The sequence below is a fragment of the Theropithecus gelada genome, chromosome 14, assembly GCF_003255815.1.
Source record: "Theropithecus gelada isolate Dixy chromosome 14, Tgel_1.0, whole genome shotgun sequence".
In the NCBI taxonomy this organism is placed as follows: Eukaryota; Metazoa; Chordata; class Mammalia; order Primates; family Cercopithecidae; genus Theropithecus; species Theropithecus gelada.
Window position 1 is genome coordinate 32021344 of NC_037682.1, and position 25834 is coordinate 32047177.

The following is a 25834-nucleotide window of genomic DNA, read 5'->3' on the forward strand; positions in this document are numbered from 1 at the left end:
AGATCGTGCCACTGCACTCCAGCCTGGGCTAGTGGTTATATAAGTGTGTTCATACTATAAATGTTTACCATGCTGTTTTCATACTACTTGTACACATTAAACTATCTTACAATTCAATAAGATAGTTTATTTTTAAATGGATGCATCTGGCCAGGCGTGATGGCTCACACCCGTAATCCCAGCACTCTGGGAGGCCAAGGTGGGCAGATCACGACGTCAGGAGATCAAGACCATCCTGGCTAACACGGTGAAACCCCATCTCTGCTAAAAATACAAAAAATTAGCCAGGCGCGGTGGCGGATGCCTGTAGTCTCAGCTACTCGGGAGGCTGAGGCAGGAGAATGGCATGAACCTGGGAGGCGGAGGTTGCAGTGAGCCAAGATCGCGCCACTGGACTCCAGCCTGGGCGACTGATTCCATCACAAAAAAAAACACAGTGGATGCATCTATCATTATTCATACAAAGCCACTTCTTGTAAGCTTTCAAAGATTCTTCTCTGAAAAGCAACAGCAGCACATTAATACCAAAAGCTGGCTACCAGGAAACAACTGTGGGAGACTCCCTATCATCGTATCATTACTACTGTATAATTTTCTTTTAAACCATGCCACTTTAATAGCTTCTACCTATAAGATGTACACAATGTCCTAAGACTGTATTAAATACTTTATATACATTATGGAGTTTAACCTTCACAACAACCTGTGAGGTAGTTACTATCATCATTACATTACAGATGACTAAATTGAGGTCAAGAAAGGTCAAACAACTTGCTCAGGGTGACACGATAAATGGCAGAACTAAAATTATAAGCCTGTGAATAAATATGGAAATATAATTACTTATTATTTAGCGCTATCAGACGTAAGTATATTGTTTCATAGTTTTATGACTTAAATTTTTTTTTTAAAAAAAGCAATTCAGAGCAAGTAAACTCTTTAATAAATTTAAACACATTTCCGTCATGTTAGACAGCTTCAAAACCATATTACAAGCAAAAATTCCCTCAATGAATTTATTTTCTAAGTATTTTGTTTGAAAATGGTATCCTGTTTTTACAATCATAAATTGACAATTTCTCCAATTATACTTAATCATTTACAATGAATGCTTTCCTTAAAAGTATAATTGTATTTTCACTTTACTATTACTCAAAATCAAATACATTCCTATAACATACACATAAAAATTAAGTAAAAGAGTTATCTATAAATGTTGATATACCAATTCTCATTTAAGTATATTGGATTTCAGCTGCCCTCTTCTATAAATTAAGTTAGACAAAATGTCTATGTAAACGTTTTTTAAAATATCTTCAGCTTTAAAGTTATGTGCTTCCTGCCGGGTATAGTAGCATGCCCACCTGTAGTCCCAAGTACTCAGGAGGCTGAGACAAGAGGAACGCTTGAGCCCAGGAGTCCAAGACCAGCCTGGGTGACATAGAGCTGCAGTGAGCCACGATCACACCACTACACTCCAGCCTGGATGACAGAGTGAAGACTCTGTCTCAAAAAAAAAAAAAAAAAAAAAATACAAAAAATTGTTTAGGAAGCCAGGAAAGAAAGTTTCAATAAAATATAGCACTAATTGTGCTCAATGATAAAGGTTCAACCAGATGAGAACTTAAAAAACAAACAAACAAAAAAATCCACCAGATTTGGTGATTAACAAAAAACTCATCCGTGTCTTTGAGAGATTTTCAGGAAGATAAGAGAAAATCCCTGGAGAAGGATTGTGGGGAATAGAGATCCACAACTGAACTCAAATCATAGCTCTGCAGTTTATTAGCTGTACACCACTGGACAAGCTGCTTAACATATCTGAATCTCAATGTCCCTATTTGTAAAATGAAGATAGTACTATCATCTATTATTGTTGATGTCAGAGTAAAGGGTAATTATGTAAAGTTTCTAGCACAGTGGCCGAACCTAAGCAGTCAGTAAATATCATTATTTTATGAACTGTTTACTTTTAGATTCTTATTCCTCATATAAGAGTATGTACCTTAATAACATATGAAAGAGAAAACAGGCCGGGCGAGGTGGCTCACGCCTGTAATCCCAGCACTTTGGGAGGGTGAGGCGGGTGGATCACGAGGTCAGGAAATCCAGACCATCCTGGCTAACACGGTGAAACCCCATCTCCACTAAAAATGCAAAAAATTAGCTGGGCGTGGTGGCGGGCGCCTGTAGTCCCAGCTACTTGAGAGGCTGAGGCAGGAGAGTGGCGTGAACCTGGGAGGCAGAGCTTGCAGTGAGCCAAGATCGCGCCACTGCACTCCAGCCTGGGCGACTGAGGGAGACTCCGTCTCAAAAAAAAAAAAAGAAAGAGAAAACAGACCTAAAACTTATTTCAAGGTAATACAGAGTAGTGAAAAATTAAAATTAAAAATAGGCCAGGCACGGTGGTTCAAGCCTGTAATCCCAGAACTTTGGGAGGCCGAGGCGGGCAGATCACTTAAGGTCAGAAGTTCAAGACCAACCTGGCCAATGTGGTGAAACCCTGCCTCTACCAAAAAATACAAAAGTTGGTCAGGTATAGTGGCGCGAGCCAGTAATCCCAGCTACTTGGGAGGCTGAGGCAGGAGAATCATCTGAACTTGAGAGGTAGAGGGTGCAACGAGCCAAGATCGTGCCCCTGCACTCCAGCCTGGGCGACAGAGCAAGAATCCATCTCAAAAAACAAAAATAAAAAGTTTTGGTTTTTGCCTATTCAAAGCCAATAATATGAAAGACCAGAAATATCCTTGTCATGACAAGAACGTGAAGAAAAGGGCATTTTCACACTACTGATGAGATGATAAACCAGACTAGCTTATTTCTGAAGGAAATTTGGCAGTGTCCATGAGCAAAAGGTCAAAAGGTACATATGCTTTGACCTAACAATTCTCCCTCTAGAAATATGTTATGAAAATGTGCCTAAAAGTATCCATGGACACAGAAAAAGGTTCTCTCTGACATAATAAAAAAACTGAATGTACATCATTGAGGACTGGTTAAATGAAGTATAATGTGTATTTTGTCAAATTATAAAATACAGCCACAATATAAAAGGAGAAATTGTCCCTACTTCATATCCTTTCTCTATTATTGAATTTTGTCTGACAGAGCTTCCATTGCCTTTTTTTTTTTGAGACGGAGTTTTGCTCCTGTTGCCCAGGCTGGAGTGTGATGGCATGATCTCGGCTCTCCGCAACCTCCACCTCCTGGGTTTAGGCAATTCTCCTGCCTCAGCCTCCCGAGTAGTTGGGATTATAGGCATGCGCCACCAAGCACAGCTAATTTTGCATTTTTAGTAGAGACGGGGTTTCTCCATGTTGGTCAGGCTGGTCTCGAAGTCCTGACCTCAGTGATCCACCCGCCTCGGCTTCCCAAAGTGCTGGGATTACAGGCGTGAGCCACTAAGCCCCGTCGCTTCCATTACTTTTTTAACTTAAAAAATATTTAATTGGCCAGGCGCAGTGGCTCACACCTGTAATCCCAGCACTTTGGAAGGCCAAGGCGGGCAGATTACGAGGTCAGGAGATGAAGACCATCCCAGCCAACACGGTGACACCCCGTCCCTACTAAAATACAAAAAATTAGCTGGACATGGTGATGCGCGTCTGTAGTCCCAGCTACTTGGAAGGCTGAGGCAGTGGAATCGCTTGAACCTGGGAGGCGGAGATTGCAGTGAGCCAAGATGGTGCCACTGCACTCCAGCCTGGTGACAGAGAGAGACTCCATCTCAAAAACATAAATATATATATATAAAATAATTTTTAATTTAGTATACTGGTTTTTAGATATACACAACATTCTTTGTAATGCAATGTTTTCTCACAAAAGAAATGTTTGTTCCTTTTAATGTCAAAGTTTAGCACATATTAGATTCTCTGTCCTAAGTAATACAATCTTGCCACACCAGCTGATGCCTAAATTATTCACTGGCCACTGAACTGGCACTCTTCCATGGTAGCGCACATGCTGTTAATAACATTCAGGGTGCTGAATTCCATTCACAGGAAAATGCTGAAGACTCAGAACAAATAGGTACACACATTTTGAAGTGTGTGAGGTCAGGAAGGACATCTAATCCATGATACCATTACATTCTATTGACATCGTACATTCATGAAGCTATATGTGCCTTTAAAACAAAGCTACATATATAGCACAAGGAAAAAACTAATAACCTTTGACATTAAAGGCTTTTATTCCAAAAATTTTTAAACCACCACTAAGGTCTTCTTTTAACCTACGAGTAACTACAGTCAGCCTTCTGTACCTGTGGGTTCTACACTCATGGTCTTAACCAACCACAGATTAAAAAATGGATGATCATATCTGTACAGAACACATACAGACTTTTTTTCCTTGTAAATATTCCCTAAACAATACAGTATAACTGTTTACAAAGCACTTACACTGTACTAGGCATTATAATAAGTAATCTAGAGATTATTTAAAGTATACAGGAGGCAGTGCATAGTTTACGTGGAAATACTATGCCGTTTTATACAAGGGACTTGAGTGTCTGTGGATTTTGATATCCTTGGGGAGTCCTGGAACCAATCCCCCAGATATCAAGGGATGACCACATCGAATGGATGTATAAACAATTCTTAAATATAGTCATTAAAACCTGATATAAAATGACAGATCAGCCTGGTTTGCATGTATTAACATCTACCACATATTTTACAGCTACAGTGTACAGAATTAAATAAACTCACTTTGTGACCAAGCCTTAAAAAATGTTTTTGCCGGCCGGGCGCGGTGGCTCAAGCCTGTAATCCCAGCACTTTGGGAGGCCGAGACGGGCGGATCACGAGGTCAGGAGATCGAGACCATCCTGGCTAACACGGTGAAACCCCGTCTCTACTAAAAAATACAAAAAACTAGCCGGGCGAGGTGGCGGGTGCCTGTAGTCCCAGCTACTCGGGAGCCTGAGGCAGGAGAATGGCGGGAACCCGGGAGGCGGAGCTTGCAGTGAGCTGAGATCCGGCCACAGCACTGCAGCCTGGGCGACAGAGCGAGACTCCGTCTCAAAAAAAAAAAAAAAAAAAAATGTTTTTGCCCTATGCCTGACCAGTATTCTTTAACATCTATGTATTACTGCCTTACAATCTAATGTCACACATAAGGAAAGAGGATAGAAATACATACTTTAACTCATTAATGTACAAACATATAAAATTAAGTAGCCTCTTCAAAAGTCACATATAAAAATCAGTAATAACATTAAGATTAAAATTCAGAGCTCCTAGTCTACTCATTCTATGCAGATTTGATTATATTATTACTCTTATCTTCTTCATATTACTGAAATCACTTACTGAATCAAATGCACTAGTTTACCATTATATAAAAAGAAGTAAGTGGCCAGGAAGCGGAGCTTGCAGTGAGCCAAGATCATGCCACTCACTGCACTCCAGCCTGGCTGACAGAGTAAGACTCCGTCTCAAAGAAAAAAAAGAAAGAAAGAAAGAAAGAAGTGGCCGGGCGCAGCGACTCATGCCTGTAATCCCAGGACTTGGGAGGCCGAGGTGGGTGGACCACTTGAGGTCAGGAGTTCGAGATCACCCTGGCCACATGGTGAAACCTCTTCTGTACTAAAAATACAAAAATTAGCCAGGTGTGATGGCAGGCACCTCTAATCCCAGCTATTTGGGAGGCTGAGGCAGGAGAATCATTTGAACCAGGGAGGCAAAGGTTGCAGTGAGTAGGGATTGTGTTACTGCACCCCAGCCTGGGAAACAGTGAGACTCCCCCTCAAAAAAAAAAAAAAGTAAGGAAATATCATAGAGAAGTTCACTGGACAGAATCAAGTATGGATTCATTAAAATGTAGAAAATGATTAGATGTGAAACATGATACCATTTTTCACTTCAGGAAGGGAGGGCAGTTAGGGAAAAAATGGGAAGGAAGGAACCTAGAAGTACTAGTGTCCAGGCACACAGGAATCATGGAATTCTGGAACTGAAAGGGATTCTAGATAACCTTCACAGGATCTAACACTTTAGAAATCTAGATTGATTACAATGCTGTTTCCAAATGAATAGAATTTAGTACATGGTAAAGTAGTAGTATTGCTTCTCCCTCTCCCTCTTTCTAAAGAGTTTAATTCCTTAGGTACTGTACAGGTCTCCTGAGTCACATAAATTTTTGGTTTCCCAGTACATATAAAAGTACTTAAGAGACCTATCTAAAATATATTCCCATGGCACAGAGCCCAAGGGCAATGTTCTAAGCAAGGTACTGTACTGTACTGTACTGTGTGTGTGTGTGTGTGTGTGTGTGTGCGCGTGTGTGAGAGAGAGAGAGACAGGGTCTCACTATGTTGCCCAGGCTGAAGTACAGTGACACAATCACAATTCACTGCAACCTTGATTTCCTGGGCTCAAGCGATCTTCCCACCTCAGCATACCAGGTAGCTGATAGGTGGATCCTCACACCTCAGCCTCCCAAGTACCTGAGATTACAGGTGCGCTCCACCATGCCCAGCTTATTTTTTTTTTTTTTATAGAGATGGGGTCCCAATATGTTGCACAGGCTGCTCTTGAACTCCTGGGCTCAGGCAATCCTCCCTCTTTGGCCTACCAAAGTGCTGAGATTACAGGCATGAGACGCTATACCTCGCCCTTAGTTCTGATTTTTAGAAACATGTTAATTTTGCACTTGGTGGAATCAATCAATCAACAAGGACATGGGAGACCCAAAATGGAATACAAACAGAAACAAATGAACTTAACTATATTTCAAAAATAATAACATAATCACACTGAAGGTGGGAGAGAAAGAGTTTGGGGAGAAACTAACCTAGGTAACTTTGGAACACGGTATTTTGACTACATACTCCAAGTCTCAGGCGAAAGAATAAAAGAGCTGCAAATAAATGTTGTACTCTGGTTACTAAATTAGGAGTGGCAGGGGTGAACAATTCTAAAACTACTTTAAATGTATTCTAAAATTGAGCAAATAAGTAACATATTGTGCCTAATGAGAGCCTATTTCTTGGTGTCAAATGAGGGATTACACATAAGAACAAACAAACAATCAGGTATCAAAATTTAACATATCAGCATGAATTTATGATTTTAATACACAGACAGACATAGAAATATACACATAAAACCAGGTGTGGTAATTGTAGCACTTGGGGAGACCAACACTGGCAGATCATTTCAGCTCACCCTTGACAACATGGCAAAACCCTGTCTCTACAAAACAATACAAAAATTAGACAGTCATGGTAGCACGCACCTGAAGTCCCAGCTACTTCAGGTGAGAGGATCATATAAGCCCGGGGGATGGAGGCAGCAGTGAGCCAAGATCATGTTACTGTACTCCAATCTGGGTGACTGAGACTCTCAAAAACACAAAACAAAAAAATACTACACACATACACACCCACAAATACATCAACATACAGGCATACCTCAGAAATACTGTAGGTTTTGTTCCAGACCACCACAATAAAGCAAATACCCCAATAAGGTGAGTCACACAAATTTTTTGGTTTCCCAGTACATATAAAAGTTATGTTTACATTATACTGTAGTCTATTAAGTGTACAACAGCATTATGTCTAAAAAAATGTACAGACCTTAATTTTAAAATACTTGATAGCTAAAAAATGCTAATAGGTATCTGAACCTTCAGCAAGTTGTAATGCTTTTGCTGGTGGAGGGTCTCATCTTCATGTTGATGGCTGCTGACTAATCAGGATGGTGGCTGCTGAAGGTTAAAGTGGCTGCAAGAAGTCCTTTTCTTTTGAGACAGAGTCTTGCTCTTGTCGCCCAGGCTGGAGTGCATTGGCAAGATCTCTCAGCTCACTGCAAACTCCGCCTCCCGGGTTCAAGCGATTCTCCTGCCTCAGCCTTCCGAGTAGCTGGGATTACAGGAACCCACCAACACGTCCAGCTAATTTTTGTATTTTTAGTAGAGATGGGGTTTTGCCACGTTGGCCAGGCTGGTCTTGAACTCCTTACCTTGTGATCTGCCCACCTCGGCCTCCCAAAGTGCTGGGATTATAGGCATGAGCCGCCTCGACTGGCCTCTTTGCTTTCTTTTTTTTTTTTTTTTTGAGACAGGGTCTCACTCTGTCACCCAGATTTGGCTGAGTGCAGTGGCACAATCTCTGCTCACTGCAACCTCTGCCTCCCAGGCACAAGCAATCCTCCCACCTCAGCCTCCAAGAAGCTAGGACTACAGACACACACCAAGCTCAACTAATTTTTGTGTTTTTGTAGAGATGAGGTCTCACCACACGTTGCCCAGGCTGGTGTCGAACTTCTGGGCTCAAGTGATCCTCCCGCCTCAGCCTCCCAAAGTGCTAGGATTACAGGCGTGAGCCACTGCACCCAGCCAACGATGTCTTAAAGACTACGGTAAAGTTTGCCACATTGATTTGCTCTTTCACGAAAGACTTCTCTATAGCATGCGATGCTATTTAATGATGTTTTACCCACAAGAGAACTTCTTGCAAAATTGGAGCCAAATCTCTCAAACCTCGCTGCTGGCTTTATCAACTAAGTTGATATAATAGTCTAAATCATTTGCTATTATTTCAATAATGTTCACAGCATCTTCACCAGGATTAGATTCCATCTCAAGAAACCACGTTCTTTGCTCATCCAAAAGAAGCAACTCATCTAGGCCAGGCACAGTGGCTCACACCTGTAATCCTAGCACTTTGGGAGGCCGAGGCAGGTGGATCACTTGAGGTCAGGAGTTCAAGACCAGCCTGGCCAACATGGTGAAATCCAGTCTCTACTAAAAACACAAAAATTAGCCAGGCATGGTGGCGGGTGCCTGTAATTCCAGCTACTTGGGAGACTGAGGCAGCAGAACTGCTTGAACCCAGGAGGCAGAGGTTGAAGTGAGCCAAGATCGCACCATTGCACTCCAGCCTGGGCAACACAGCCTCCATCTCAAAACAAACAAACAAAAAAGAAGTAACTCGTCAATTTTTCAAGTTTAATCGTGAGATTGCAGCAAGTCAGTTCCATCTTCAGGCTCCACTTCTAATTCTACTAATAGTTCTCTTGCTGTTTCCACCACATCTGCGGTCACTTCCTCCACTGAAGTCTTGAACCCCTCAAAGTCATCCATGAGGGTTGGAATCAACTTCTTCCAAATTCCTGTTAATGCTGCCATGAATCATGAATGCTCTTAATGGCATCTACAATAATAAATCCTTTCCAGAAGGTTTTCAACTTACTTACTTTGCCCAGATGCATCGGAGGAATTACTGTCTATAGCAGCTATGGCCTTATCAAATATATTTCTTAAAGAATGAGACTTGAAAGTCAAAATGACTCCCTGATGCATGCATGGGCTGCAGAATGGATGCTGTGTTAGCAAGCATGAAAACATTATTCTCCCTATATATCTCCATCAGAGCTCTTGGGTGACCAGGTGCCTTGTTAATAAGCAGTAATAAATATTTTGAAATCTGTCTGTCTGAGCAGTAGGTCTCAATAGTAAGCTTAAAATATTCAGTAAACCGTGCTGTAAACAGATATGCTCTAATCCAGGCTTTAGTATTCCATTTCTAGAACACAGGCAGAGTGAAGGCAGAGTCAATTTAGCATAATTCTAAAGGGCTCTGGGATTTTCAGAATGGTAAATGAGCATTGGCCGTAAAGTCACTAGCTGCATTATCCCAACAAAAAAGTTAGCCTGTTCTGGCTGGGTGAGGTGGCTCACACCTGTAATACCAGCACTTTGGGAGGCCAAGGAGGGAGGATCACTTGAGGTCAGGAGTTCAAGACCAGCCCAGCCAACATGGTGAAACCCTGTCTCTACTAAAATATAAAAATTAGCTGGGCATGGTGGTGCGCCCCTGTAATCCCAGCTACTTGGGAGGCTGAGGCAGGAGAATCGCTTGAACCTGGCAGGTAGAGGTTGCAGTGAGCCAAGATCACACCACTGCACTCCAGCCTGGGCGACAGAGCAAGACTCCATCTCAAGATATATTAAAAAGAAAAAAAAAAAGGTAGCCTGTTCTTTGAAGTTCTGAAGCCAGGCATTGACTTCTCTCTAGCTATGAAAGTCCTAGATGGTATATTCTTACAATACAAAGCTGTTTCATCCACTTTAAAAATCTGTTGTGTAGTGTAGCCACCTTCATCAATGATCTCAGCTACATCTTCTGCGTCGGCACTTGCACTTCTATGTTATGGAGTGGCTTCTTTCCTTAAACCTCATGAATCAACCTCTGCTACTTTCCATCTTTTCCTCACCTTTCTCCACTTCCACAGAATTGAAGAGAGGGCATGGCTCTGGCTTAGAGTTTGGCTTAAGGGAATGTTGTGACTAATTTGATCACTTATCCAGACCACAAAAATCTCTTCCAGCCGGCGCGGTGGCTCACATCTGTAATCCCAGCACTCTGGGAAGCCAAGGCGGGCAGATTACCTGAGGTCAGGAGTTCAAGACGAGCCTGGCCAACATGGCGAAGTCCCGTCTCTACTAAAAATACAAAAATTAGCCAGACGTAGTGGTGCGTACCTGTAATCCCAGACACTCAGGAGGCTGAGGCAGGAGAATTGCTCCAACCCAGGAGGCGGAAGTTGCAGTGAGCCAAGATTGGGCCACTGCACTCCAGCCTGGGCAACAGAGTGAGAGACTCCATCCCAAAAAAAAAAAAAAAAAAAAAAAATTCTCTTCCATATCAGCAATAACACTGTTTTGCTTTTTCACCATTTACTACTTACTGGAGTAACACTTATTTTCCTTCAGGAACTTTTCCTTTGTATTCACCACTTGACTGTTTGGCACAATAGACCTAGCTTTCAGCCTGCCTTGGCTTTCCACCTGCCTTCCTCACTAAGCTTAATTATTTCTAGCTTTTGATTTAAAGCGAGAGACATGAGATCTTCCTTTCTCTACGAACACTGAGAGGCCACTTCACTATTGTTGTGTCTCAGGTAATAGGGAGGACAGAGGAAGAGAGACCAAGGATCAGCTGGTTGTTAGAGCAGTCGGAGCTCACACATTTATTACATTCACCATTTCATACGGGCGCAGTTTGTGGTGTTCCAAAACAATTATAATAGTAACATCAAAGACCACTGATCAAAGATCATTGTAACAAATATAATAATAAAGTTTGAAATATCATTAATTACCAAAAAGTGATATAAAACGAGCGCATGCTGTTGAGAAAATGGCACCAACAGACCTGACACAAGGTTGCCACAAACCTTCAATTTGTAAAAAGCATGTATATGTGAAATGCAATAAAGCAAAACACAAAAGCAAGGTATGCCTCTATATTTTCTAACTTTGCCACTCAAAAGGTCTAAAGGAAGTAATATCCTAGTACCAATGAGCATACCTGGCCTGTGTCCAGGTCCTGTTTTCCAAAAGCCATTCTCCAGTAAAAGGAACAAGCGCTCCTTAGAGCTCCAATCCAAGGGCTGGACAGAAAAAGCACAAGGTAAGTCAGAATATCTGTGGTGCCAGAAAGTAAACCCTGAAGGAAGGATAGGGACATACCACAGGGACACTGGAGTAAGCCTAAAGAAAGATGCTCTCTCTGAAACATCTGAGATAATTTGCTGAACAAAACAAAGAATGACGAGTGATATTTACAACCCATTGAATTAAACAAAAATCTATGAGTCCACACTTAAAGAAAGGAAGGGAGGGGAAAAAAGCTCTTACTTGTGGAAGAATCCCTAATAGAGGAACTACAAAATTAGAAAACCATTTGGCAAACCTCAGTTGTTTAAGGCCGAACTCATCAAGAATGCTCAAATTGGTCAGTGAATATAAGATGAGAAATAGTATACATGAATAGTCTCAAAGTATCTCTCCACAAGATATTGTACTTGTTAGTTACAAAGAAAAAAATGGTAACTTTATAGTGAGAAAAACCTGGCAGTTACACCACCTCAACCAAGTGATCAAAGTTTGCCTTACCAATAATGGGACAAATTGACATCATGCGCCTCTCAATATGTGTGGACACAACAGCAGTTCTGTGAAGTTCCTGCCAAAAGCGCAAAACCTGAATCTAATCATGAGAAAACATCAGCCATAAGCAAACTGAGGAACAGTCTACAAAATAACTGGCCAGTACGCTTCAAAAGCATCAGAGGCATGAAGGCAAAGAAAGACATAAGGAGCTGCTGCAGCTGTCCGGCCTTAAGCAGAGTGCTATGTGAACAAGGTTCTGCACAGGTGTGCTGACTCCGACCAAAGGAGAAGCCTATGCCCTAAGGTTTCATAACGATGCAGCATAAGCTCGAATTCACGTTTCATTGAGAGGCTTTCACAGCCAACCAATCATGCAAACAATATTCAACACAGAGGCAGAAGAAAAGGGGGCTGTGAGGAACCAAGCACAACCCTTGGCTAGGGAGACCAACATGCAAACAAATGAGCCAAACAGTCCCGAAGTCCTTCGGACGCCCTGGGTGGGGATGGGGTGGAGTTGTGGGGGTGGCGGCTGCTTCTCTCCGGGTGGCAGCAGATGCCAAAATCAGGAGAAAGCTTCAGAGCTCTCCTGGGCACAGCCTCTAAAAGCGTCTTGAGCAAGGCCTGGTCCTGGCACATTTTATGATCCTCCCAAATGGGTCTATTCTCATTATCTCAGCCACCTTTCACTTTCTATGTGTTCGTTTCAGGTCTAAGGTGGTACCCAGTGAGGGCAAGTGTTGTCACAGCAGTCCATTCTCCCAAATGGGTCTATTCTCATTGTCTCAGCCACCTTTCGCTTTCTATGGGTTCGTGTCAGGTCTCAGGTGCCACTCAGTCAGGGCAGGTGTATGTCGCAGCAGTCCATTATATATGTTTATCGCTGGGGGGAGTAGGGGTGACTTTGCTGTGAGCTCAATGCTACTTGACATGAGTGACCCCATTTTGAGACATCAGAATCACATCATTATGATGTATCACCAGATTAGAGGACACTAATGAGACAGGACAAATAATGTAACATGTGATGAAGGACCGAATTCTGAGCAAGAAAAAAAGGTCCATTAGTGGGACAGTTGGCAAAATCTAAATAAAGTCAGTAAATTACCTAACAGTATTGAATTGCTTTTAATTTCGTTAAAACCAAATTGCTATTGAAGAGTTTAAATATAGGCCCAGCACAGTGGCTCATGACTGCAGTCCCAGCTACTCAGGAGTATGAGGCAGAAGGATTGCTTGCGCCCAGGAGTTTGACGCTGCAGTGAGCTGTGACCGCACCACAGCGCTCCAGCCTGGGCCACAAAGCAAGACCCTGTCTTTAAAAAAAAAAAAAAAAATAGTTTAAACAGTTCATCAAATCAATAATACTGAACTGATGTTAACGGATGAGATTTTGATAACTGTACTGAAGTTATGCAAGAGAATGTCCTTATGTTTGGGAAATGTACACTGAAGCATTTAGAGGTAAAGTAGCTTCATATCAAACTCTGTAGGAAAAGGTAGGTGGGTGGGTAGGTGAGTGTGGGTGTGTGGGTTACGTGTAAAGAGAGAATGATTGATAAAACTAGGGTGGTCAAATACTAACATTTGAAACATTGGGGAATCTGGATGAAGCGTAACAGGAATCCTTCGTACTATTTTTACAACTTTTTTGTATGCCTAAATTTACTTATTGTGTATGTTGTAGGTAATTTCAACATAAAAATTAAAGAAAAAAGGAACCAAAAAAGTTTAAGCTCCTCTTGTCCTCTCTCCTTGCTCTAACTACCTTTTTTTTTTTTTTTTTTTTTTGAGAGGGAATCTTGCTCTGTTGCCCAGGCTGGAGTGCAATGGTGCAATCTTGGCTCACTGCAACCTCCGCCTCTCAGGTTCAAGCGATTCTCCTGCCTCAGCTTCCCTCACCACCACGCCCGGCCAATTTTTGCATTTTTAGTAGAGATGGGGTTTTACCATGCTGGCCAGACTGGACTCAAACTCCCAATCTCAGGTGATCCGCCCGCCTCGGCCTCCCAAAGTGCTGAGATTACAGGTGTGAGCCATGGCACTCAGCCTCTCCAACTACTTTTTTTGTTCTTTGTCTACCCATTAGATTGCAAATACCATAAAAGCAGAGACTCAATTTTGTTCTCCTCCTGTACAAGCAGCACCAAGCACCACACTTTACATTTTAGAGGCACTAAATATTTTGATATTTAACCTTGGACCATATTACAGTTTCTATTCACGTATCTTTTCACTGACACAATTTTAATACATTCTACTGATGAATGGATACATAAAATGTGATATATATCTATACAATGGTTTATTGTTGACAATAAAAAGAAGTATTGATACATCCTACAACATGGATGAACCTTGAAAACATTATGTTAAGTGAAAAAAAGAAGCCAGTCAAAAAGGACCATCTATTGTATGGTTACAGGTATATGACACGTCCAGAATAGATGATCTACACAGGCAGCAAGTAGATTAGTGTTTGCTTAGGGCTGGGGGTGATGGGCAGAGTGGGGAACAATGGCTAAGAGGCACAGGGGCTTTTTTTGAGGGTAATGTAAATATTCTAAAATTGTGTGAGGTGAGAAATAATTTGGCCAAAAGAATTTTTAACTTAAAATTTTAATTGTGCTGATGGCACAACTATAAATATACTAAAAGCCATTAAATTATACACTTTAAATGAATGAATTTCAATGTATGTAAATTATATCTCAATAAAGCTGTTTTTAAAAACAAAAACAAAACAAAAAAACTTAAGAGCTCTGCTAGAATTTTTAATAGTAGGCCTGATATATGTAGTCATCTGTGTCTATGTAGTCTTTTATGTAGTAAAGTACTATACATTTGCAGCCACAGGTATGACATTGAAAACCACTTCATTTGACTGGGCGCGGTGGCTCATGCCTGTAATCCCAGCACTTTGGGAAGCCGAGCTGGATGGATCATGAGGTCAGGAGATAGAGACTATCCTGGTTAACAGGGTGAAACCCCGTCTCTACTAAAAATACAAAAAAATTAGCTGGGCGTGGTGGCAGGCACCTGTAGTCCCAGCTACTCGGGAGGCTGAGGCAAGAGAATAGTGTGAACCCGGGAGGCGGAGCTTGCAGTGAGCTGAGATTGTGCCACTGCACTCCAGCCTGGGTAACAGAGCGAGACTCCGTCTCGAAAAAAAGAAAACCATTTCATTTTAGAATTTCCTAATCTTCTATTAAAACTAAACTCAACTGACAACCTTGTATTTGTCTAATAAAGATTCCCAAACAACTACTTTATGATATACAAAAGAAATTACCAACAATTTCATCCCAATGCTGAGCTTTTTTTAGGTTAAGAGTGGCTTAGGGCCGGGCGCGGTGGCTCACGCCTGTAATCCCAGCACTTTGGGAGGCCGAGGCGGGCGGATCACAAGGTCAGGAGATCGAGACCACGGTGAAACCCCGTCTCTACTAAAAATACAAAAAAAAATTAGCCGGGCGCGGTGGCGGGCGCCTGTAGTCCCAGCTACTCAGGAGGCTGAGGCAGGAGAATGGCGTGAACCCGGGAGGCGGAGCTTGCAGTGAGCCGAGATCGCGCCACTGCACTCCAGCCTGGGCGACAGAGCAAGACTCCGTCTCAAAAAAAAAAAAAAAAAAAAAAAGAGTGGCTTAGTGAGAGAAAATGCTCAAGAACCATCAACCCTGGCTCCTTCTCTGCTCTGCTCTCAAGGGTCATTCTGGGGTCATCTCTCCCCTAGAAGTCTTCCCTGCTCCTCAGATCAGGCTAAGTGCGCTCCTTTGGGTTCATGTATCACCCTGCACACATCTCTCCACCCTGGCATTTCTCGAAGCAAACTATTTTTCCCCTCCATTAAATGATGAAATCATTAATCAAATAAATTAATGAACATATATAAATCACCTTTGTATTCTTAGCACCTAGCACAGTACCAGCACCCAAAAAGGCCTAACAAAAGTTGTAAAGTTAAACTTACAGTGTAAATTTGAACCTGTCTGACTTATGTAAGTCCCAGTTTTCTCCTTATCAAAGAGTAATGCCACCCAGTAACTAACTCATAGAGAAATGAGAAACAAACTAGAAAATATAACGAAAGGCACTTTGAAAAAATGATGCATTATACATACACAGTGTTTCATTATAAAGAACCCTATGTAAAATATTAGTTATTATTTTATGGGTCTTCCTATGTAGCTTAATTTTGTTACAGAAACTTTGATACTTCTGGATCTAAGAAGGCATGAGAGGTAAGGATGCCACGAAAGAATAAATATGTCTAAATTAACTGTTTATCATTACATACCTTTTTGTTAACTATTACATGCAAAACAGCATTTTTTAAAACTCAATAGCAATTAAAGGTAAATTACTCAGTAGAGTAGCAAAGAATATAACTGCTACAGAGGTTATTTTTACAGCCCACTTTCCTGTCTGTGTGTTCTGAAATGACTCAGAATCACAGGCTAAAATTCTATATTAAAAAAAAAAAAAAAGAAAAACAAATTCATGACCTGAATGTTGCCACCACACCTCATAAATACAGCACCTTCTGCGGCTAAAGCCTTTTATGCATTTAAGAGCCCTATGTGTTCTTGACAGAAACCATACTCAAGCAGCTGAATTTAGAACGTGCTGACCTTAAGCAAATCAATGCCCTTAGCATGTACTTCTGGCTTGTATCACTGCAAGAGTTAGACAGCCTCACCATCTATAGTAGTCAACTATTTCTGGCCACTGTCCCCTGTCTATTTTAAGATATCCCTACTACACTTCTGTGTTGTACAAAGAAATAGAATAACACATAAACCTGTGTTTAAATACAAATAGTTTACCTCAGAAATCAGGATATGTGCATTCCTACTGTGCTTTGCTCAAAAATATTTAATTTGGTTAGTTTCCACTTCCTGCTTTCATTTATGAAATAAAAAATATTTTAACAAAAATTGAAAAATCAAGTATAAGACACTTTAGCTTACTGCCTAATCAGATTTATAAGTAACCTAGTCATAAACTAGGCCAGAATTGTCAGGGTCCCAAATAAAGTACAAACAAATACTTAAAGAGAGTAATGGTATCTGCCATTTTCTTGCAAAATTACACTAGATATTAAAACAGTATGTCATTAAGGACTACAATATATTTTCACCAATATACCTTAATATTTACTAACTCTTCTAATGCTTGGATCTAAATGACATAAAATCTATTTTTAGTTTTTTATCCAGGCAACATCAACCAAAATGCCTGCACTAGTCTTTGTTTACAAATAAGAGCCTCTTGTTTTTCACTCTAAACCCAGAGCCTGTAATTTAGCATCGCAACTGTATAGCTTCAGAACATCGGGTAAATTATTTACCTGAAATTTATATATAAACACAAATTAGAAACTACTAAACTGTTTAGTAATTACTCATAGATTTTCTTCATTCCTAATACAAAGGCTAGTATTTGTGCAAAGGCCTAATGCTAGAAACCAGTATCATAAAATATTTAGCATTTTAGATTCCTTTTTAAGGGATTTCCTTTATTCCCTTGAAAGATTTGGTAAACCAATAGACATTCTCAAGTATTTAAAAAAAAAAAAAAAAAAGACTTTTTTTTACTCTAGTGGAAAAGATTTCAAATAAAGAAAATGAGGTAATTCTGATATGCAGAATAATGCAGGACCCAAATGAAGTGAAGTCATTTACTAGCAAGTGAACTAAATATAGAGCCCAAGCAGCTGAAGCCTGGGAGTTTATATAATATGCTAGCTCACTACTAAAAGCTCTCAAGACAGAATCCATAGAGTACCAAGGGAAAGAAAAAAACAAAAACTACTATTCTTCTAATACTGTTAAATAAGATTTTACAGTTTTTTTCCAGAAGAAAGCTAATCTCGTATATTGAAAAAAAATCTTTTGGGGAGCAGAGATATCTAGTAAATCTAATTATGTAGCAAGAGCTACTACCTGCAACTACAGCAAATTTAAAATTTTAAATGATCTAAGAAGTTTTAATGGTATCTAGCACTCTACTACCAAAACCATACAATCAAGAATATACTAAGATATACAGCCAAAAGAATGAAAGTCTATCAAAGAGAGATCTACAATCCAGTGTTTAGTGCAGCACTATTCACAATAGGCAAGATGTGGAATGAACCTAAGTGTCCATCAACAAATGAATGGATGAAGAAAATGTGGTACATATATACACAATGGACAGAAAGAATGAGATCCTGTCAATTGCAACAACTTGGATGGAACTAAAGGGCATTATGTTACCTGAAATAAGCCAGGCACAGAAAGACAAAACTTGACAATGTTCTCGCTCATATGTGGGAGCTAAAAATTAAAACAATTGAACTCATGGAGATAGAGAGTAGAATGACGGTTACCAGAGTCTAGGAAGGGTAGTAGATGGGGGCCGGGAGTAGGGATGGTTAACGGGTACAAATATATAGTTAGAATGAACAATATGTAGTATTTGATAGCACACCAGAGTGACCACAGTCAACAATAATTTATTGTACATTTAAAAATAAGTAAAGGAGTCTAATTGGAATGTTTGTAACACAAAGAAATGACAAATGCTTGAAGGAATGGATAGTCCATTTACCCTGATGTGATTATTATGCACTGCATGCCTATATCAAAATATCTCATATACCCCATAAATATATATCTACCTACTATGGACCCATAAAAATAAAAATAATGTTTTAAAAAAGAATATACTAAAGGTATATCAGGCTATTATTTCTAATTCCTAATACATACTTTATTTTTTTTAAGAGGGTCTCACTCTGTCACTCAGGCTGGAGTGCAGTGGCATTATCATAGCTCACTGCAGCCTCTAACACCTGGGTTCAAGGGATCCTCCTACGTCAGCCTCTTGAATAGCTAAGACTACAGGTATTTCCCACCATTCCTGGCTCATTATTTTTTTCTTTTTTTGGAGAGGCAGGGTTTTGCTCTGTTGCCCAGGCTGATCTTCATCTCTTGACCTAAAGTGATCCTCCCACTTCCCAAAGTGCTAGGACTACAGGTGTGAGCCACTAAACCCAGCTCTAATACATGTTTTAATAAGCTTTACTAACACTAAGTGACATAAATGGGCAATTCCTTCTGATAACCTACTAGTAGGGCATATATTTAGAGTTTATTTGTGTAGGAGCTAATTAATTTCTCCTTTATTTTGTACTGGGCACTATAGCATATACTTGCAAGAAGGGTAATCAGGTACAGTGCAAAGGTAAATGCAGTATCAGAAAATACCCCTTTTTGGGTCTAAATTTATATCCCCCATGTTCTAAGCATTTCTAACAATAAACTGCATGAATGACCAATACTGGCAGATACTGTATTTGTCTATATTTTATGGCAGGTCCATCATGTTGGAGCTCATAGGGCTGTAGCATATACCAATAACAAATTCATTCAGGCTTATATGAAAATAATTTATGCTCAAAGTTATCAAACTATGAATTCAAAGCCATTTTACACTCCAGAATGAGTTTTCAGTATTCTGAATCTTGGTAATCACTAGTTAGCCCCTCATACTATCTATTGTACGTCAGGCTAGTGTTACATTGTAGCACGTTATCAATACTTTACATGGGCATTGTTTTCTTCTTTAACTTCCCCCCAGAACCAAGACCAAAATAGCATTATCCATAGCATATATGTGGATAGAACATAATAAAACTGGTTATGATCAGGTGACCTAAAGAGTCACGGGAAGGAAAAGAAATATATTTGTGTTTTGTTTTGTTTTTTGAGATGGAGTTTCACTCTTGTGGCCCAAGCTGGAGTGCAATGGCGCAATCTCAGCTCACTGCAACCTCCACCTCCTGGGTTCCTGCAATTCTCCTGCCTCAGCCTCCCAAGTTGCTGGGATTACAGATGCCCGCCACCACGCCCACCTAATTTGTGTTATTTTTAGTAGAGATGGGGGTTTCGCCATGTTGGCCAGGCTGGTCTTGAACTCCTGACCTCAGGTGATCCACCTGCCTCAGCCTCCCCAAGTGCTGGGATTACAGGCATGAGCCAACGCACCTGGCTTTATATCTGAATCTTAAAATCATTAATCAGAATAACTTTCTGAATTCTTACACAGGTTGAGCATCCCAAATCCAAAAATCTGAAACTTTTTGGGCATTGACATGACACTCAAAGGAAACAAATTTTCAGATTTACGGGTGCTTAACTAGTTGACAGTGCAAATATTCCAAAATCCAGAAAAATCTGAAATCCAAAACACTTCTGGCCCCAAGAGTTTCAGATAAGGGCTACTCAAACCTGTATATAATTTTTCTAAATATTAAGTTACATACGATTATGTCTTTAATAAACTATTCCTCTCAAGTACTGAAATGCCCATGATATACACAAAAATTACTGTAAATACTTTCCAACATTTAAAGACCTCTGTTTGATCATTATTGATCACCTATCATTCCTTCAAATCTTCCATTAAAAATAAAAATAACCAGATGTCTTTGGCATGGAACTTTGCAGTGGAGATTTCTATCCTGCTTGGGTAGATTTTATGTCTTGATTTTTTAAATCTCTTTAAAACAAACCTAAATTGATCTTCTCTTGATTTCCTTTTTAAACTGAAGCAATCTCTTTTACCACAAACACACACAAAATTATTTCATTTGGCAGAAATTTAACATTTATTAATAAGCAACCAAAAAGTATGGAGTTGTTACCTACCTGTAGTACCGAGATTGTAGATACGTTGAACAAACAGTCTTTGATACATGACTGGCCGACCCAAAGTCTATTACTTTAACCCTGTAAGGCTGCCGAACAGGATCCACCAACATAATATTCTCTGGCTTGAGATCAGCATGAATTAAACCAAGACTTTTCAATTTTTTCAGTGCAGTGGTCACTTGCTGAAGAATGGGCCGAATCACTTTTAGTGGCAGGGGACTAAATTTATTTTGTTTCAGAAAGTCATACAAGTTTTGTTCCAGCATCTCAAAAACTAAACAAGTATGGTTACGGTGCTGAAAGCATTCATAAGCTCGTACAAAGTTATATTCATCAGCATTTTCAGTACTGAGCCTTGCTAATATGCTCACTTCTATTTGACCTTGACGAGCATAAGAAGGATGATTTTTCAAAATTTTGATTGCTACAATCTCATTTGTCCCTCTTTTCCAGCATTTAACTACCTGGCCAAAGGTGCCTCGACCAAGAAAATCAAGGACTTCATAAGTATTTTTCATGGAGCATAAGACTTCATGCTGCACTAACTGATAGTCACCTTCTCCAGTGGTACAATTCTGTTTTGATCCTGTGGTAGTTGTCACAACTGTCACTGGATTTCCCATGTTGGTTTGCAACATTGCAGGAAGTATGGACAATTCATCGACAATCTGCATTGCGCTGCTATGATTATCCAACTCCTCACTCTTGCGCTTCAATCCACATCGCTGGGGGCCTTCTAGGAAATGCAATCTGTTTCGCCACGCCCCAATCTGAGGTGCCTGCACTTGAGCTTGCTGCGCCTGAGCTGCTATGACCTTTGTAGCACCTGCAGTGTTTTTCAAAACAACAGCACTTGTCTGCAATGAAAAGTTGTGTCCTCGAGGTCTATTAAATGGTATCTTTGTCTGAAAAGCACTACCCTTAGTGGGAGGATGAGAATTTCCAAAGTTTCTACCATTCACATAGGTCCGTGGATAGTTTCTTTCCTGGAATATACAACTGCTTGGCTCTACTTTGAGTTTCTTCACACTACAAAAGGCACTTGACTGAGTTTGATAAACATATGGTGGGTAGACCAAGACTTGTGAGGCCATACCTGCAAAAAAAAAAAAAAGAAAAGAAAAGAAAAAAAAAGGAAAGAAGAAATATTAATGTCAACAATTTTTTTTTCAATTTTAAATCTCAGGAAGAAAACTCTTAAGGGTCAAATTCACAATTTGTAAAACAGTAATTAATTCCCACTAAGACGCTTTTTTCCCTTGGAGAAGATAACTGTCTTTTTAATATCTCCATTTCAGTTAATTGGTGCTTCAGATATTCTGAGTATTGCATAAACAGTCTAAGAATAAAGAATCAAGTGCATTTTATTACTTAAATATTTACTGAGAAGCTGAAATGGCCAATATGCCCTAGAAACGGTGCCAACATTTTCCCTCAAAAGAAAAGTATAGATCCCTGTAATCCCAGCACTTTGAGAGGCTGAGGCAGTTGGATCACTTGAGGTCAGGAGTTCAAGACCAGCCTGGCCAACATAGTGAAGAAACCCCAACTCTACTAATAATACAAAAATTAGCTGGGCGTGGTGGTGCATGCCTGGGGTCCCAGCTACTTGGGAGGCTGAGGCAGGAGAATCGCTTGAACCCGGGAGGCAGAGGTTGCAGTGAGCCGAGATTGCACCACTGCACTTCAGCCTGTGAAACAGGGCAAAACTCTGCCTCAAAAAAAAAAGTACAGATCCTTTAACTGTACACATTTGACAAAAGTAAAACACTATATTACCAAATTAAAATGTATGTACCAATGACAAGAAAAGAAAATATGCATTACATAAACATAGTTTATAGCCATATTTCTTAAACTTAAAGCCCAAGAATTGCCTCAGGAGGAAAAAAAAAATCTATGTCTGCTTTAACTACATATATATTATATATATAATATATATTTTATACGTGTGTATATAATATATATGTATATATGTGTATGTGTATATATGATATAATATATAATATATACATATAGTATAAACATGTATGTACAATATATATGTTTATGATATATATGTAAATGTGTGCATATGTATGTGTATATATTATAATATATGTATATATTATATATGTCTCAAAAAATACATTTTTTTTGAGACAGAGTTTCACTCTTGTCGCCCAGGCTAGAGTGCAATGGTACAATCTCAGCTCACTGTAACCTTGGCCTCCTGGTTCAAGCGATTCTCCTGCCTTAGCCTCCCGAGTAAATGTGATTATAGGCATGTGCCACTACGCCTAATTTTTTTATTTTTAGTAGAGATGGAGTTTCACCATGTTGGCCAGGCTGGTCTTGAACTCCTTATCTCAGGTGACCCACCTGCGTCGGCCTCCCAAAGTGCTGGAATTATAGGCGTGAGCCACCACGCCCCGCCTATGGCAGGGATTTTAAATAAAATTAGGGTGCCCCATTTCATGAATAGCTGATCCTACATTCTATTTACTAAATATATTATCCTTTGATCTTAAAAAGCATTAGATTACAAAGACAAGTTAATGACTTTCTACCCAGTTATATTCATGTTCCCATTCTTCTCAATTTGTACGTTATTATATGGATATTCCTTTGAACTTCCTCCAAATAATATTGGAAAATATTTGAAATTTTCAAAGCATATTTTCAAATCAAATTTCAAATCATATTTGAAAAACAGATTTAAAATCATTCTAAAGTTCTCAAGGACTAAATGACATTCTATTTATTTTATGCCTGCATCCAAAAAGGATGTGATTTATTGAGGGTGAAATAGCCAACATTCTTACCACACAACCATTAAGTGTTTAATGATTTCATAAACATTATTTGATTCAGATATAACATAGATACGAAAGAGAATTCAGTTTTATTCTGGCATACTTAATGTTCTCCCCTATGACCTTATTTTACCAACTTAGAATTTATAAAATATGAAATCCACCTAGCAACTGCTGACCTACCTATAGGAACTCAAAACATATATACACATAAGAATGAATCCTCAGTATCATAGCTAGAAAAACTGATAATTACACAGGTGTTAGATCTGCCTTCCATCTACCTGGTCTGCCACAACAATATATAATAAATATGTACATCAAAACCACCAGTTGATAGAATCATCACTTTAAGTAATACTCCATGTTTTCTACTTGTACAAAATTACCTTGGTAATTTTCCTAATGGTAAAATCCTAATACAAATGATCAAGTGTAAAAATAAGCTGAGAAGCCAGATACAGGAACTTTGCATTATGTTCTCTTAGTGCTTTTCTGCACATCTACCCTTTCTTCTTTTAACAAGGTCTCACCTAGGCTGCAGCGCAGTGGCACAATCATAGCTCACTGCAGCCTCCAACTCCTGGCCTCAAGTGATCCTCTCATCTCAGGCTCCCAAAATGCTGGGATTACAGGCATGAGCCACTGCACCCAGATTCACATCTACTATTGAACACTTTAAAAACTCTTTTAGATTTCAATCAAAGTAAAATGATATATCCTTGCTGAAGCCTTTCCTGAAACATATAAACTCACCCTCCAGGCAGGGGTGAGCAATCAGTGCTCTCACAGTAGTTCCTAAATTCTTCTCATTTTGCGATTACATTTCATTATATTGTAATTGTCAGTGTATATATCTGTCTTTCACACTAGATCTAAAGCAAAGTGCCAAGGATATAGAGTTGGTGTTCAATAAATGTTGGTTCGTTGGTTGGTTGAAATATCTTCATTTTCTACAATTTAAAAATCTGTATTATATTAACTATGTGGTCTCCTACTCTTGTAACAAATCACAAACATCAGTTCTTTAACTCAGAATCCACAGATTACCATCACAATCTGTAATATCTGTATTAAAAATAAGAGCAACTACCTACTGAGCACTTACTAGGCAACGGTTTAACACTTTATTTACAATATTTTATCTAATCATAGCAATATCTTTCCAATTTGCTTTTAAGAAAACTAAAGTTGGCCAGGCACAGTGGCTCATGCCTGTAATCCCAGCACTTTGGGAGGCCAAGGTGGGCGGATCATGAGGTCAGGAGTTCGAGACCAGCCTGGCCAACGTGGTGAAACCCCATCTCTACTAAAAATACAAAAATCAGCCAGGCGTGGTGGTGCACACATATAATCCTAGCCACTGGAGAGGCTGAGGCACAAGAATCGCTTGAACCCAGGAGGCAGAGGTTGCAGTGAGCCAAGATCATGCCACTGCACTCCAGCCTGGGCAACAGAGCGAAGCTCTGTCTCCAAAAGAAAAAAGAAAAAAAAAAAAAGAAAATTGAAGTTTACGAAGACTAGGTAACTGGCCCATAGTCAATAGCTAAGGCATGGTAAAGGGAACAAGTAAATGCACGGCCTTTCAGATAAAAGGTGTAAATTTATACCTCCTTCAGCTTTCTTGATCTACCACATTCCTAATTTGACTTGACCTTAATAAATCTGCTACAAAACCTTACTATACAAATTAAGACTTGATGTTCGCTCTGTAAGAGAAAATCATAAATTGAAATTCTGGAGTTCCACCAGGCGCAGTGGCTCATGCCTGTAATCTGAGCACTTTGGGAGTCCAAGGCGGGCGGATCACAAGGTCAGGAGATCGAGACGATCCTAGCTAACACAGTGAAACCCCATCTCCACCAAAAAAACAAAAAATCAGCTGGGCGTAGTGGCAGGCACCTGTAGTCCCGGCTACTCAGGAGGCTGAGGCAGGAGAACGGCGTGAACCCGAGAGGCAGAGGCTGCAATGAGCTGAGATCACACCACTGCACTCCAGCCTGGGCGACAGAGCAAGACTCTGTCTCAAAAAAAAAAAAAAAGAAAGAAAAGAAAAGAAAAAAAAAGCAATTCTGGAGTTCCAAACCATCTCATTGGCATCTACTGACATCTATTCCATACCTTTACTCAGAAGAGATCTTGAAACTCCATCAACTGATCGTTCTTTTAATGAAGCAAAACCACACTGAAAACTGCTAAATGTATCAAACTCATCCATTAAGGCACTTTTGTGAGGTTTCAAATCCTATCTGCAATAGTTTTTCTAAGAGACTAGGTCTTACTGTATTGCCCACTCTGGTCTTGAACTCCTGTTCTCAAATGATCCTCATACCTCAGCCTCCCAAGTAATCTCAAATAGATTATAGGTTCGAGCCACTGCACCCTGCTCGACAATTTAACATTGCCATGATTCTCCTAATTTACAAACCA

General features: G+C 39.9%; 1 protein-coding gene across 5 annotated transcripts in view; it reads right to left on the reverse strand.

The window, feature by feature from the left end:
- The window catches only part of HIPK3 (homeodomain interacting protein kinase 3), a 102664-nt gene that overhangs the window by 49025 nt on the left and 27805 nt on the right, over positions 1-25834 (reverse strand). For all 5 annotated transcript variants that reach the window (XM_025357331.1, XM_025357329.1, XM_025357332.1 and 2 more), the window contains exon 2: positions 20607-21705. In XM_025357331.1, coding sequence (XP_025213116.1) covers positions 20607-21705 — 1099 coding nt within the window. The remainder of the gene's footprint in view (positions 1-20606; positions 21706-25834) is intronic.